Source organism: Rissa tridactyla, chromosome 20, assembly GCF_028500815.1.
Source record: "Rissa tridactyla isolate bRisTri1 chromosome 20, bRisTri1.patW.cur.20221130, whole genome shotgun sequence".
In the NCBI taxonomy this organism is placed as follows: Eukaryota; Metazoa; Chordata; class Aves; order Charadriiformes; family Laridae; genus Rissa; species Rissa tridactyla.
Window position 1 is genome coordinate 6198534 of NC_071485.1, and position 16386 is coordinate 6214919.

General features: G+C 46.6%; 1 protein-coding gene across 1 annotated transcript; it reads right to left on the reverse strand.

Moving 5' to 3' along the window:
* Window positions 1-3579: 3579 nt before the first annotated feature.
* STC1 (stanniocalcin 1) lies at window positions 3580-14635 on the reverse strand. Its single transcript, XM_054225026.1, is given in 6 exon segments — window positions 3580-7238; window positions 10457-10668; window positions 11685-11827; window positions 14148-14352; window positions 14355-14573; window positions 14576-14635. Coding segments are annotated over 6 exon segments (1110 nt in total). The 3' UTR covers window positions 3580-6967.
* Between the last annotated feature and the right edge of the window lie 1751 nt (window positions 14636-16386).

Below are 16386 nucleotides of genomic sequence, written 5' to 3' on the forward strand. Positions count from 1 at the left end.
TCCCTCCGGCCAGGCCTTGGGAAGAAAGGGATTTCCAGCAGTGTTACCCCCCAAAAAAACCCCATCAGCATAATTTTTGGTCTTTGCCCTGAAATATATGAAAAATCTCGCCGGCGTTTGTACAGTGCGGTGTCCTGCGGCTGCGCGTTCCCTGCTTTCTAATAAGGTGAAATCTGTGTCCTTTTGCATCCCTTCTGCCCTTTCCTTCTGCGTCTCCCCCATCCAACCTCCCACGAGGGGAACGACCACCGCGGAGGCAATTTGTTTGCACTTTGATTATATTTTTAGCTTCCTACTTCATTTTTTTTTTTTTTTTAAAAACCTCTTTCATATTCCCGATCGTACTGGCTGAATCATGGTGGCGAAGACAATGTCCTTTATTATATTGTGGAAGGGTTTGGTTGTGTGGTGTGGGGTTTGGGTTTGGTTTTTTTTTCTGCTTTTTATTTTTTTTCTAAGTTCACAGGAGGCAGGAAGCGGAGTTTGTTCCCAAATTTTATTCCCGGTGCCAAAGACCACACTCCTCCTCGCCTGCTCGCGCTCCTTCTCGCTCTCCCCCCGCCTCGCTCAGGACAGCGAAGCAAGCAGGAAGGGTGAGGGCCAGGAAAATCTGAAATTATTTTTTCCCCTTGTTTTGTAATGAAACTTTAAAAAAAAATAATAAAGAAATTAAAAAAAAAAAGGACAAGACAAGAACATCAGTCAATCATGTACTTTGGGCCTCGGCCAAATCAAATTAACTCCCGCTCTGTTTGTTCCATTCGAAGACGATGATAACCAGGACTTTAATGCGCCCCGAGCTCTGCGTCGTCACCGAGCCCAGATTTCCTTTTGCAGGAGCTGGTTCCGTCACAGGCTTCCCACCCGGCGGCTCTTTCCGTTAGACCCCCGGCTGCGGCCGGCTTCTGGGAATCCGACGCCTGGTTATTAGCCCTGCGCTAAACGGCGCCTCCGTGTTCTGACTCCTGGGGAGTTGTTGCACTTCAGAAATATTGTCGCGGTTGGCGACACCAGGTATAAATTTCCCATGAAATGATGATAATGATAATAATGATGATAATGATAATAATCACCATCATCATCATCGTCACCACCATCATCATCAAATAATAATAATAAACAACAAAAAGAAAAATAATAAAACAATAATAATAATAATCAAATAATAATAAACAACAACAACAAAATAAAAAAAAATACTAGAAGCCTCCAAACAGTCTGATTAACACCTTTGCTCTTCATAAAGAACTTGACTTGACCCACGCTGCCGGCTTTAGACGCTATGTACCTGAATTGTTGACATTATTTATCTATAGGGTACGTAATCCCCACCATGAGGTCATAATTCGGGAGGAGAAAGGAAAAAAAAAATAAATCGATATTATAAGGCGGCACTTTCTGGTGGAGCACAGTCATTTTGCTTTCAAAAGTTCTTGTGTCATTTACTCCTTTCGTTTCGGGGTCGAGTTTTAGGACTGGGGGCAGCCATGGGGAGAAAGAAAAAAACCAAAACTCCACAACCCCGAATTAGCCGGGTTTCAAACATCGTTTGTCGTGTAGAATTATTCTAGAAAAGTCCAGACTTACTGAGTGACTCCGCGCATTGGGGTGAGGCGCTTCGGGCCGGCAAAATCCACCCTCTCCAAGAGCGATTTCATGTCAGGGCTGTATTTGGCTGACGAGGGCTGAGATTTATGAAGATTTCATAGGAATAATACATTGTATTGGCAGTAATTATTTTGTAGCGGTTATTAATTACAAAATAGCCGCCACAGCCGGCGCTTGGCTTCTGTACTATGTCCAAGGCACTCTGCTTTGCCAGAGCAGCGGCGGTCACCGCCGTTGTTTCCAGCAGCGTGCGATTCAGGTTTTGTCGTTCCTGACTTAACGCCGCTCTCGGGCGCCGAGGCAGTGGGGGCCGGGGGGTGTTACTTACCCGCCGGTGATTTACAGGTAGGCGAGCGGATGCTCGGCAAGTGATCCGGGGACTCCTCCCGACGGAAAAGCGAGTTAAAAACTCAGCGGGTGACATCCATTTCCAAGACCCCCGGTTTGTCGGGTGGCGCAGGGGCACCCGCACGAAGGTGGGAAGGGGTTTGGGTTCCTTTTGTGAACTCGTCTGATTTGGTGCTGGCTTATGGAAGCGATGCCGACGTTTCTCAGTAATCCTTCTTTTGCTTTCCACTTTTTCATTTGGGGAACGGATTTTATGAGAAACCTGATCAAACCGGCGGTACGGCCGAGTGCTTCGGTTGACGTACATAATGACGACGTTCTGCATTATTCTGGTGAGGAATGATAAATTCCAGTTTTGGTAACTTACCGTACCTTATTGCGAGCTGAGTTTTTGACTAAAAAAGGGATTTCAGCAAAAGCAAAGTTTTAAAAGCCCCTTTTGAAAGTCATTTCTAAGTTGCTGGACGGAACAAGAAGGAAAAAGACGTATTTTTTTTTTATCCACCGTATCGCTAATATTTATTGGTTTCAGTTCTGTCAGACAAGTCTTACCCTAAGTGACGGGGGAAATCATAGTTTTTTAAACTTTACAGTAGCTTTTGCAGCAATGACTCTGAATTAGTCTGCCCGTCTTCCTCCGATGCGTATTAAACTTTTTTTGATCTTCCACTGGAAATTAGAGATTTCCTGAATGAAGTGTAAATGCACATTTCCACCTACATCAAAGCCAAAATCAAGGTATTTTCTTTTTCCTGCAATGCCGTTATGGAGGAGTTCATTAAAAAAAAAACGGTTCTGCTTTAATTTGGTAATCAGGCTAAATAAGAGACAATTGACAAGGTCAGGTCGCTGCCAAAGAGAACGTGGAGAAGAGCTTTACGAGCCCTGGGATTTGCAGCCGCTTTTGGACATCGCGGGGCCCGGGATCGGAGGGTTTGGTCAGATCAAATATATCCCAGGGATTTATTCTAGCGATAGATGGGGGTCTAGACGCCGAAAGGCAACCTCAGGAATCATTTACGTCTTTCTACCTATTTTTCTCCGGCCTCACTGCTGGAGCCTCTGCCTCCCCATCCCCGCCACGGCAGGATCCGAGCGCGGGATATCCAGCATCCCGAAGAGACGCAAAAGCTCCGCTGCTCCCTCGAAGGGAAATGCAACAACTGGCTGCGTGGTAGTATCGTAACCAGCAGTCACAGTAAGGTTCAATGAAGGAGTCAGACACTAAAAAGCCTTAAATTTGACATTTTATTTCGTTGCAGAAGAAAATCCAACATATGCCTCATTATGTTATGCATCTTTAATTATAAAAATAAGCAAAGAAAATAACTTGCATCTTTCTCATTACTATGATATGTTTCAAATAACCTTTATATGAACACACTGAGCTTTAAAAATGTAATTTAAACAATAAATAATGACATATACCAGATATGCTCACTGTTTATTCCAGTACTCAGCAAAAAAAAAAAAAAAAAAACAACAAAAAACCCCAAACTCTCTCCCCCTTCTAAGTATCTTTAAATTATAAATACATAATGCAAATTTATAATGGCACAAAACATCTAAAGTGCAAACAAATCACAATGAGAATCATGCAAACATTTCTAGATAAGCCCCTCCCCGCCCCCAAGAGAAATCATTTTGCCATGAACGCAAGATTAAAAAAATAAAGCGTTAAGAGATTAAATAAAACGTGAAATAGCTGGACTTAATATTGAGAATCCTTCCCCATCCCCAGGGGGATCTCTCTCACCTAAGTCACACCATCGAAAATGGGGCGTCCTTCCCAGGGGACGGGAAGCGCCTCTCCCGTCTCCATGTCCCCTTCCCGGAAAAGAGAAGAGCTTTACGTGACCTGCTTAGGCTGGATGGCAAAAGTTGGGCAAGGTGAACCCCCGGCCTTTGGATTTCCGGGATGTGTGCATGTGTGGCTCCCTTCCTACTTCAGCAGAGGCGAAAAAAAAAAAGTGCCATTAAAGCAGCTCAAAAAAATCTCGTGATGGAGCTGGGGCTGTCCCCAGCACGGAGCATCCGGCGAGACCCCAGCGGCGCGGAGAGGCCGAGCTTTGGTTTGCACAGGGGACATTTCCCTGTCATACCAGAGCAAACCAAAGCGGGGGGAATCATTTTTCCCAGTCGTCTTCCCACCCGTATTAAGGGGACAAGAAGTTCAAATTCCTACTGGAAAAACAAAGCTAATTATTACACCCAAAAAAGATAGCGCCTGGGGTAATCTAATGCTCCGCCCCGTCCCCAATTCAACTTTATAAACTTTCTTTGGGTTTCCATAGAGAGGGATGCGCAAAGCAACGAAGAAGCCACTTGCCAGGAGGAGCACCTCCATGGAAAATGGTGGCTGGTAGATATCCTCATGAGGAGCACCTCCATGGAAAGTAGTCACTGGTAGATGACCTCATGAGGAGCATCTCCACAGAAAATGGTGGCTGGTAGATGTCCTCATGAGGAGCACCTCCATGGAAAGTAGTCTCTGGTAGATGTCCTCATGAGGAGCATCTCCATGGAAAATGGTGGCTGGTAGATGTCCTCATGAGGAGCATCTCCATGGAAAGTAGTCACTGGTAGATGACCTCATGAGGAGCATCTCCACAGAAAATGGTGGCTGGTAGATGTCCTCAGCGAGCTCTGCTGGTGCCAGCCCCAGGGGCCTGGGGAACCCAGAGCAGGAGCTGCTTCGCACGGCCCAAAGCTGGGCTCGTAGCACCCATGCAGCCACCCTGGCGGGTGCTGGGACACCACCTCCAGCTGGGGATGGACCTTTCTGTAAATCTTTCCCCAAACAGCGATATGCGCTTGATGCACAGACCCCAGCAAACTCCCCATTTAGTGGTGCCCGTCTCCCAGCGGTGCAGCGGGGTGGGATGCTGCCGGGTGGCGAGTCGCACATGCACAGCTCTGGGATCGGTTTTTAAGCACAAGTCAAACTTTTAGGGTGAGGATATTCAAAGGGCCTTTGGTTTTCACCTTGCAAAACTTTGTGTTGGACTCTACATACCTGACTGCGATTTAAGAACGAGCAATATTGCATCTTGCTTGCCCTGGACGGCACGATTCAGAGTATTAAAAAAAAATAAAATAACAACCCTCTACCGTCAGCAACATTTTTTGCTGCTTACAATTTTATGACAGCACTTTTGGGCTACATTTAATGAAGACAGCAATATTAGCAATGCTGCCACTGCATCTGGTTTCAATATATTAGCAGCAAGTTATTGTTTAAAGGCTTTGTGGTTTTTTTTTTTAAAAAAAAAAAAAAAGTTATATTGCTTTAGATTTCGAAAAGAAAAATAGATCCCTCCTTTATTAGCTCTCTAACTAGTTGAGCAAGAGGCATCCGCTCCGCAGGCGGACTCCAACGGGATAGACTGGGAGCGTGGAACTGGCCTCGTTGATGGCATGCCACAGTGTGGCTTTTTTTGGCTCCCCGAAGCCCGGGCGGGCTACTGTGCAGAGAGCGGCCAGGGGGGGCCCAGCCACGGCTGCTCCGCTCCCGTGGGCAGAGCCGGCCGGAGAGGCGGATGGAGGAAAGGCAGAGCGGAGAGCATGAACGCACGTGTCCTCTCAAAGGCAGGCACACCGCTTTACTTCTGAAGCTTAAGAGAATGGAAGGATTTTTATTTTTTTTCCTGCCTTTCCCCGGAAATCAACTTTCTAAAGGAAGTTTTACCCTGTGGCAGCTCTGAGAACCCAAAGCAGCTTTTTGTCAGCCATCTGATAATTCCCCAAATAGCTCTCCAGGAGCACTCGTGCCTTGGGTATGACGACGTCTCACAGCAGCTCTGTGGAGATAGGACTGGCCAGTCTGAACTCTTTTTTCTTTTTTTCCTGTTTTTTTTTTCCCCCACCTCCATTTTCACTCTGAGAAGAGAGCCTTGTTTCTGGCCCTGTAATTTCTGTCCTAAGCGTTTTCTCTCTTTCATTATAAAAAGGCCACAGAGTAGAATGTGAATTCTTGAATACGACAGAGATACTGTTTCCCGGAGAAAAAAAAAAGAAATAGCTAACTTACAAAACTAAGTTTATGCAATAAAGTTATTATATTCTGCTTCTTTTAAGCAGACTCTCGTGGAATTTATGTACAGTACATGACAGATTTTAAAACTATTTATACCACAGTTAGAGCAAGACCTTTAATACTCTAGTCTTAAGACAGGGTTTGTTTTTGTTAGATTTCTTTTAAAGCTTTAGACAGTTAAATACAGTACATAGATGTTAGCTTTTAAATACAATGCAGGATTATGTAACCTTCTGACTAGCTTCAACCATCGACTGGCACCTCTTTTAATCATTTCCGTAGTACAAAATGTTCCTTTTCTGATTTGGTGTGTGTCGGGGGTGGTGGTGGGGGTTAGTTTTAACTCATTTTGCACTGTGGTGCCAGGTCACGGTAACTAGAGTCGTCCACAGCTAGTGAGTTCGGTAAATCAACGGGTTAACGGAGCTGTATTGGAAGGATTAGGACTGTATGACACTAAGAGACCAGGAATATGACATTCATATTCGTCCATGGCCAGCACAGATTCATAACACGAATTCCATTGACATCTTTAGGATGTGCAATAGTTATTAGTGCATCTATCGTCGCCTACCAGCTTAATACCAGAGAGAACAGGCTATTCTCCTTGGTGCCAAATCTTCAGACCTCAATGGTGTTAGCGCTACAGTACGTTTAGAGTTTGGTGTCTGAAGGCCTGACTACTGTACGGTTATATTTAAGACTAAGATTGTTCGGGGTTTATTTTTGTGGGGAAGAAAAGAGATGGAGACATTTTGACGGCGGGAAAGCTGAGACACTGAACACAGACCCATGCAAAAGTTTTGTTCGAGAGGAATAGAAAATATTAATGACTAAATCTAAAACCAGTTCCTGGTTGTTATTAAAACTAGCTACAGTACACTTGGTTTGGGTGCATTACTCTTCTAGAAGAGAGACTTCAGCTTTGGTAGTGCTTAGCATCCCTTACACACCCATTGGGGCTCCCCCGCGGCGTTACGCGCTTTCGGCAGAGCTGCGCTTTGCGTGGGCCGGGACGGACCCCTCACCTCGGAGGTTCCTGAAGTAGAGTTTTAGCTTCTGCGGCTCGGTGATACGTCTCCTGGCGAAGTCCGCACGCGGGTGGCCTTGGGCGCAGTGATCTGTCTGCAGCAGGTGGAAGAGGCTTGCCATGTTGGGCCCAATCTTCTCCATCAAGCTGTCCTTGATGGTGCTGACAGTCTCTTCATCGCACTCCAATAAGCTTCTCACCAGCTTGTTGTAATACCTGCACAAGAGTTAGCAGCCGTTATTCCAAGGCATCTCCCAGAAAGACGAAAGAAACAAGGTAAGAGCTGATCTCAACCAGTCCAAGTGATAAAACTACGAGAGAATCAGAATTTTCAAGTCATTCAGGGTGTGCTGGAAATTGATTTTTGACAGCGCACAATGTACATAGTCTCACTGCATCTAACAAATGCCCTGGCCCTGGAGATGCTGTGCCCATGAGGTACGGAAGGAAAACAACCTGTTCAAACTTCTAATTTAGTCCCAAATGAGCGGCTGCTCCAGCTCGGAAAGGTAAGGCTATAAGCACGAGTGAATTTGGTGTTGACTTGGTGGATCTGGAAGAAAGTAAGACCAAGGAGCTCTAGATTGTCATCTAGTAGTTGGCTTAAGTGTACGTTTTACTCTCCGCTAAACATCCCAAGTCTCTAGAGCTTCAGGAAGAAAAATAATTGCATCTTTCTAATGGCCAGATAGGGCCCATCACCAGACGGACTAAACAGACCTCTGGTTTGAGTCAGTACAACCCTTCCTACGAATGAATCCACCCCTGTGGCTCCATTCCCTTTCACCCCTCTCCCTTCCCCTTCAGCAAGGGCCCAGAAGAGGGAGAGGCAAGCTCAGTCCAAGTCAGAGCCTGACAGATGCGTGTACTCCCTGGGGACAGACCTTTAGGGGACACAACCAGTTGTCACTTCCAACAAGCTGAGCATGCATGAAATCACAAGTGAGGACCTTACGCTTTGCCCTGTTGCGTGTCTGCCTCCTCTACAGCCTGCTGCTGCTTTTTCGCCTCCCCGCAGCCTTGCGTACGCGTTCCTTGCTCAAGGAGGGAGCCAGGAAATTGTGCTGATCTCTTTCCCCAGCGCTGTTTGAGCAGAGAACAGGGCTCAAAGGAAGGATCCTCCGCGGGGCTGAGGCAGAACCAGCACAGCCCTGCGCACACGGCTGGTTTGGGCAGGGAGAGCAAAGCCGGCAAGGGGGACCCCACTGTACAAGATAACACCTTCCTAGGGAGAAAAAGTTGGGAAAAGAGGAGCAGTCCCATATTTGCTGGGCTACTTCTGCCTGAAAGGACGTCGGGGAACTTATTTTAAGCCTTTAAGGTCACCGTGACATTTTTCCACAGGATCGGAGAAGAGAATAACCTGCAGGTGGAGGAGGGGAAGGAAGAGGGAAATGAGAGTTCGCATTCAAACTCCTTTCCTAAGGCTCAGCTTTGGCCTTTAGAGCCGCCAGTGGAGGTCAGGTGAGGTTAAAGTTTCTGCTGCGTCTGAAGCACAAAAGGGCCAGGCTTTGGCACAGGGGAGCAGAGCGCGAGCGCGATTTCGCAGTGCGAATATTAGGGTCTGAAGCGTGCGCAGTGGTTGAGGATGAACAGAGCTGTGCAAGCCACGTGTCCAGCTTCAATCAGCCCCGGTCTATCAGGACAGGAGGAACAGATCCTACCCGCCTTCCTCTGCTCTGCCGACAGCTCCTTCACACAAACACAGCCCGGTGGTTTCCATAGCTGGGGCTGCAGTCAAACAGCTCACTAGTGCCGTTCGGTAGCCGGAGTGCAAGCAAAGGCAACAAGGCTTTCCTCTCCTCCTGCTCCTGCCATGAGATTAAATCACAGGAAGATGCTATGACCTTTAACTACTTCCTCTCAGTGTCCCCGGCCAAGTGGCACATTCTTATTCTGTGGCTATGTTGGGAGAGGGGCTGGGAAAGCAGGATGCTTTAGGAGACCTCAATGTAAACTATTAGCTGGGAAATCCTGCTGCTTTTGTTACTCAACATGTCATAATATCCTTTGGCTTCGGCGAGGGCTGGCGGCTGTGGGGGAGGAGTTCCCTCCGCCTCGGGAGACGGCGGCTCCGGTTCAGGCTCAGTCTTCTGGAGAGGAACATCCCCAACGCTGCTGCCATCTCTGCAACCTTCCTCCCTCAAGTGTCCACACGTCCCTCCTTCACCCCAACGCCCCCACAGCCCCACCAAGGGCTCTTTAACTCTACAATCCATCGTATTAACCCAAACTGCTCTTTCTGCCTGTAAAACACTGATGCCACAGTGCTGCCGGCTCCTCGCCCCGGCCCTCGGGGAAACGCTCAAGCAAACCTCTTCCAAATTCGCTTGGGGGAAGAGGGGAAAGACACACAAGTATAATTTTTGCCTTCCCACAAGTATAAATTTCTGGATATAATATCTACAGTGGAGTTTTCAATAATAAATTTATGCCGGTCAGAGATGCAACATCTATATATCACTTGCATACCTCTCCTAGGATAGGTCTGGAGGTTTAAGATGCTTCTAGATCGAGTCCAACAGCCAGCCCAGAGGAGCTGTGGCATTCGCCGCAGCCAGCCAACACGTTGAACTGCAGCTTGGTCTGTTTGCACTCCAATTCTAGAGCATATTTACTCAAACTGTTCAAAAAGATCCCTTTTATCCCAATCACAAGACTCAGCACTGATTGTTCCAGGATTTAGAGGAAGAAATCCCTGCCCTTGCAGCGTGACTGCGCAGACTGCAGTAGCTCCCTGAAGCTTCTCTCTGTCCCTTGTCCTTGGAGGATGGGGACAGGCCAGTTCTGTGCGCAGATAAAGGTGCCAGAGGGCGGCGTGACGTGCCCATTTCTGCAGGCAGCCTTTGCTATTGAGAAGGAACAGGAGTGAAAACCCGAAAAGAGACCATTAAGAATACCAGACTATCCCTGGAAATACTGGATCGTGGCAGAATAAGGTTAGAGAGGAGCCTGTTCTTCATGTTACCATGGTAAGGCCTCATTTTCTAGGGGCCATGTAAACCCAAAAACGGGGATGGCTGCAGTCTGAAGAAGTGAATGGAATTGCAGTAGGTTGAGAAGCTCTTCAGTGCTCAACGTGCCAGAGATGCTAGATTAATCAAACTGGTTTGGTATTTAAAAGCTCTGCTTACCATTATACTACATTCAAACTAAAAGAACTAACATTTAAACAAACTCCAGGCTTTGGAGTAACGTGTGTTTAGTTAATTTTATGATTCTCCCCTGGAGATGTTTGCGAGTGTATTTACCAAAAAGAGAATTAGAAGAATGCTGGTAAAACCTAACACAGATTTGAAAAGGCAGAGCGCGTTACTTAGGCTAAGCTATATTAGGACTTGTAAGAAGTCAGTCAACTTGGTTCCTCTCATTTCTGTCTCCGTGCTCCACATTTTTGCATTTGATGCATTTCAGCTGAGGAAAGCTTCACATACCGGTTTGAGAACTGATTTGGAAGCTGGACGACCTCCGTGATGGCCTCGGGATTTCGTTTGGCAATGCCGCACATGTCCAGCTTGCTGTAGCACTCCTCTTGCACTTCGGAGATCATTCTTTGGAAAGTGGAGCACCTCCGGATGGCAAGGAACACCTTGGACGTAACCCCATTTGCAATGCATTTCAAGCTTTCTTTCACAAAAGCTTTTCCCTGGAAACAGAAGCAAAAACCTTAAACTGCAACAGATTTCATAGAAAGGGATGTATTAACAGACACTCCGCTGTGGTTGGCTGTTATTAATTACCCTCGCTGCAATTAACAGACCTGCTGGAGGTCCCTTACCAAGCACGGCAGGGAATTGGACCCTAAATGCTGGCGACTAAGGCGTAGTTATATTCACAGCGGTTTCAGTCGGGATGCACACAGTCCAGGGAGAACAGGGAGCTCCTGTTCCCAAAAGATGTAGGCAATGGAAGTCTTTGCGTGACCAGACCTCGGAGTGCCAGCACCAGAGATGGGCCAATTCTGCCCTCCGGGAGGGGGCTGGCCGCTTGCTGCACACCAGCCATTTAACACACCAGCCCTCAAGATGCTTTAAGAGCTTTTAAGTTTGTCCTTGGGAGCGAGAGCGCGGGGAACGAGGGGGCGCGCACATTTTGTGAAGAGAGTACGAAGGAAAAGGGCCACAGTCCTCTGATATTATCCTATTGATTCTGCTGGGAGCGACTGCAGCTCCGGAGAGGCCAATCTGGCTGTGCATTCCCAAACCCGAAGACTTCCAATTCAAATCCCAGCCCTGCGCCAGCTCACACAGTCAGAAGACTTACTTTGTTAGAAGAACGTTTATATTTCCTCCTGAAGAGGAAACGTAGCTCTCCGCCCCACAGAACGCTCCTTGCCAAGTCCTCACACATAGCGTACAGTATGTGGAAAATGTACTGTAGAAAATAGCCCTGAAGGATGCGTTTGTAGCCAAAAACCCAAATCGTGGTTCAGAGTTCAGAGGAGTAGCTAAGCAGCAGGAAGGGCTGCAAGAAAGGAAGGGTTAAGCCTGCGCAGACCCCATCTCCATGAGGACACAGAAATTAAGGCATCCATTCAGCAAAGCATTTAAGCACGTGCTTTAGTGCCGCAGGACTTGTAAAAGCACTTTATTGAATCGGGGCATGAAAAGGGAGCTCTAACGGCGAGGTATTATTCTTGTCCCCTTTATACTCGTACCGTACCTGAGTGTCAAATTTAGCAGCACTGTAGAGGAAGGACTTGCAGATGTCGTACATGCCATCCGTGTCGCACGTGGAGTTCTCCAGGCAGGCAAAGGCCCCGCAGCCCACCTGGAGGGCACTGTTCAGGCAGCGAACCACCTCGGCTGCGGAGAGAGGCACAACCACAACATTACGTACGCGCCGCTCCCCGACACCCAACACCAGAAAGCCCTTCCCCAGCGCAACATCAAGTCATGCCCAACCGCAGTCAAGCCTTATTGCTTTTGGGGACTGGAGGGAGACGTAATGAAGAGAGGCCAAAGGGAGCTTTATTAACTCAAGTCGTGCAACAGATCAAGGAATAGAAACTGCAACGGCCGAAACCTTGAATTGGTTGCGTATGGATTAAAAGAGAGGCAACATCTGATAGCCTTGGATTAAATGGAGATTTACGGGTCCATCCCAACCTAATTCTGATTGCATGAATTTACAGCTTTATTGAGAGCTCCTCTAAAGAAGGCAGAAGGAATGAGGATGGGCCCATGAAGAGCACTGGGCGGTGAGGTCTCCTCCATGGTCCCAGACCGAAGGGAGGTCAGAGCAGCTCGGCACCATCTGGCTCACAACCCTCGTTTGAAAAATGAGACCGAAGCGATGGCGATTGCCAAGAAGCTGGCATAAAATTTGCACTTGGTGCAAGGAAGCGCTGGTTTTGCTCGCCTCGGAGGTATTTGTGCTATTCTAAAAAGCATACAGTATCTAGAAATAAGATTTTAGTTTGCGTATCAATTATCAGAACTGCAAAGGACTTGAACAAGCAGCATGGTGCTAAATACTGACCTGGTACCCAGCAGTTTGCAAGCATAGCCAAGAAAGGTCATATTGCTGAAGATTCGCAAAGAGAAGGGACATTTGGGCAGAGAAAAGTTAAGGAAATGGTGCTGCCCACGTCTAATTAAAATCTTTGAGGCAGTAGTTAGTCTGAACAGGAGGGTGTCCATGTCATCCCATCTTTTTTAGAGCAGATACTAAGCATTTTAACAATGAATCAGCAGTATTGCCACATGATTGCCGTGAAATTAGTAGGGATTAACCTTTTTTGGTAAGCTGAACATCTGTCCCCTTATGTGTCTGTGCAAGGCATATTCATTACTTTTGCAGATCATGTTACGAGACATTCTTTAGGAAGAAATGCAAACCCAGTGTCTCCCATCGAGATCCTAGGTGTGGGAAAAGTGAGGATTTGCATTTTAGCGGAAGAGAACACACCTTATTAAGAGCTAAGTTGTAGCCTGAAGACGTATCTATAGAACTAGGATCTTTACAGAAAAGAGGAGGAAAAAAAATATTTAAAAAAAAAAAATAAATCACCCAATTAACCCCTCCTCGTTCTCCGCTCTTGCTTACGTGCCTGAAGGGAGAAATATTTGGTAAGATCATCCTCTCCCCAGTTCATAACCTCCCCATCGCACAAGTCATTCCCATAATTATGTTTCCACAGGTTCAAATTATAACTTTGCTTTCAGCAGACTTAGTATGCATTAAGCTTTTATTGTTTTAGGCACGGTGCAATAGTGAGACCCTATGTTTCTATAGCAACCAAATACAAAAGGAAATTGAGCAAACACCCTAGTATAATGCTGCAGAGCCTTGCAGATCTAAAATAAGACATCTGTTAATGAGCTCCAAATTAGAGACCTAATATCTTTTCAGTATACTAGAAGACAGATTTTTAATTTCCATTGTTCAAGACAATGTGTCCAACTTATCTAAGCATCTATAGTGCACAAAGTAGAGACATCCAGAGCTGACTTGCCAGCAATTTTTTTATCCGTTGTAAAAGCAAGTTTGCTAAATGTCACAATTGTATTTTTATGGTACCATCTAGCTGATAGCAATCAGTTTTTGAAAATAAATGCTAGCAGTGGACAGTTTCTAGGTTACTGCATTCTTCAAAGTCACATATCTCTCTCCCCCTCTCTGAATAGACAGATGTTTGGCAGAACAATGGTTCAGTCAAATTTCCACGGATTTTATCAACTTCCTAAAAAGCAAGGAATTTAACACCAAAGTATGACTGCAACTGGAGAAGAGAGAAAGATACATGCAAGCAGGGGGAGGAAAAAAAAGAAAAAAAAAGTACATGGAACTCATTTAGTAGCTGGGGGAGGAGGAGAGAGAATGGATCGCATCCTGCAAGCAGATCACACACCGGTTCCCTGACCCAGCTCCTGAGAGGAGAAGATTTCTTCTCCAGCTATGCACCAACATCCTCCTGAATCAGACCCTTAAATTAATCTTTGTTCCTACCAGCCGTTAAGTTTATAAGCAAAAAAAAAAAAAAGAAAAAAAAAGAAAAAAAAAAAAAGAAAAAAAAAGAAGAAAAAAAAAAAGAAGAAAAAAAAGAAAAATCAGCAGTAGAGATATCTGAAACAGTTTAACACATCAGGGCTCAGGCTCAAAGCCCTCCTTGCTGGGTGTTACCTGAGTTCTGGGCTGCAACCCTGGGCTTCCTGGGGCTCACAGAGTCATTCTGTTCAGCTTCATAGGATGCAGATGCACTGATCACCAGCAGCAGGAGAAAACCAGACTTTAGGAGCATTCTCTGACAAGTTTCCGCTAAGTGTGTTTTTTGGGTGGGTTTTTTTTTTTTGGTTGATTTTTTTTTTTTTTTTTTTGGTGTACGTGTGTGTGTGTCTCTCTCTCTCCTCTTCCACTTCGGCTTGAGCAAAGATGTGGATCTGGATACGCGCTCCCAGGGAGAGAGAAAGGAGTCTGCCGAGGCTCGGGGACGCGCCGCAGCCGGGCTCTGCCTTGGACCCTCTGGCTCCTGCTCGGACCCTCTGGCTCCTGCTCGCTGGGGGACCAGGAGCAGTGCCGAGGGCTTTTATAGCCGCCCTTATCGGTCCCCCCCGCGGGCTGCCGAGCCAATCGGGAGGCGCTGGGCAGAGCCAATGGCAGACTGGACTCATTCAAGCCCCAGAAAACTGCAACTTCACAGGAAGAATATTTTCCAGCCAATTAAAAGTACCTGCCAAACAACAATAACCCAAAAGTTAATCTTTGGAGAGGCGGTGGGAAAAGGGGGGGGGGGGACACGACACACTTCCTATGGATAATTGAGCTTAAGGAAATGACAGGGCAGTCCTGAATCTTCCCCCACCCCAAAAAAAAAAAAATCACCTGCCCTTTAAGAAAAGCTATTTTCCCATCCGTTTAGCAGTTCTCCCAGGGTTGCAGCGGCTTGGAAGATGGGAAGGGGCATTTACGGGATGGGGGCTGGCAGCGAGCCCTCCCGCGGGGCAGCTCCGCACCCAGCCCCAGCCGGGCAGGGGGGGACGTACCTGGGTGCGTGCGGATGGGAGGCATCTCCTCTCGCCTGCCAAAGCCCGTGTGCGCAACACCGAACCCGTGGACAAACACACTACGCCTCACGTAGGCACATGCAAATACCCCTTCGGTGCCTAAAACCTTATTCCTCGTGCATTCCTTATCTTCCCCTCGCTTGCACAACTACATTAATAAAATCATGCGTTCGTACCTCACACTTCAGCTTAGTCTTGGTTTTACTGCTTCCCAGCAAGCTCAAGAAACGATTTTTTTAGGCGTTTGGTGGTTTTTCTCCCCCCTCAAGTTCAATCCTGTTTTTCAGATTTCATAACGGGAGGAGGCACCCTAATGCTTGATTTAATCTTCATTTTAATAGGCACATAATGAGGATTAACACACTAGAGAACTGATTATCCTGTATACCAGAGACAATTTAAGGCTCTGAGTATTTAAGGGATGAAAGTGTAAGCAGTAGTATTAAGCCTTAGAGCTGAAAGGAAATCAGGAAGGTGCACAGAGAAAGAAGATTTATAGATAAAAAGTTACAAGTTCCTGCAGCTTAGAATAAGTCAAAAGATTTAGATATCAGATATTGCTGATCCGAGACAAGATAGCTTCCTTTGGATCTTGAGCCTGTTTGATTCCCCCTCAGCTATGCCCACGATCTTTTCTTCTCGAAGGAAAAACGCTCTGATGTTTGTGGTGCCAGGCGAGGAAACGCAGCTCGAACAGATTCGTAGATACATCCACGCACAGAAGTTCCGTTTGGATGAACCCATTCTACAAATCTCTTTTAAGTGGAGGTGCAAACCCCCCTCGTCCTGTGCGCATTCATTCAGGTTTATGGGTGGCTAAATTTAAGTCAATAAGGAAACAATTTGGAGAAAAACAGAAGTAGCCTCTTCCTTAGCGAAGCTCCAGAAACAGTGCCCGCCGCTTTCCCTCATTCCTCTCTTTTTTTGCCTAGATGTGACAGCTCTGACGGTGACAACAGGACCGCTCTGGCTCCTCACCCCATCCCTGAGCTCCGATTTCTTCCGAGAGGGAGCCGACAGCCCGCTTTGGGCTGCACAGCCCCATCCATGGTGGCATATTTGGTGTCAGCTTCAATTGGAACAGGAACAGGAGCAGCGAGGTTGTAACTCCTGCCTTGGGGTCAAAATAACAGCTGGGCCAGATGTTCCAAGAACATTCAAAAAAAAAAAAAAAAAAAGCCCTGAAACAGAAGGGTTTCGGGTTTCGTCTCAGTTCTGTGACACCGAGCCAATTTCATTAAATGAAATAAATAAATAAATAAATAAGAAGAAAAAGAAGCAGCCCTGCAAGAGCGCTGCGGTTTCTCTACTTAATAGGACCCGTCCAGTTTGCAAGTGAGAATAATCCCATAGGGTTT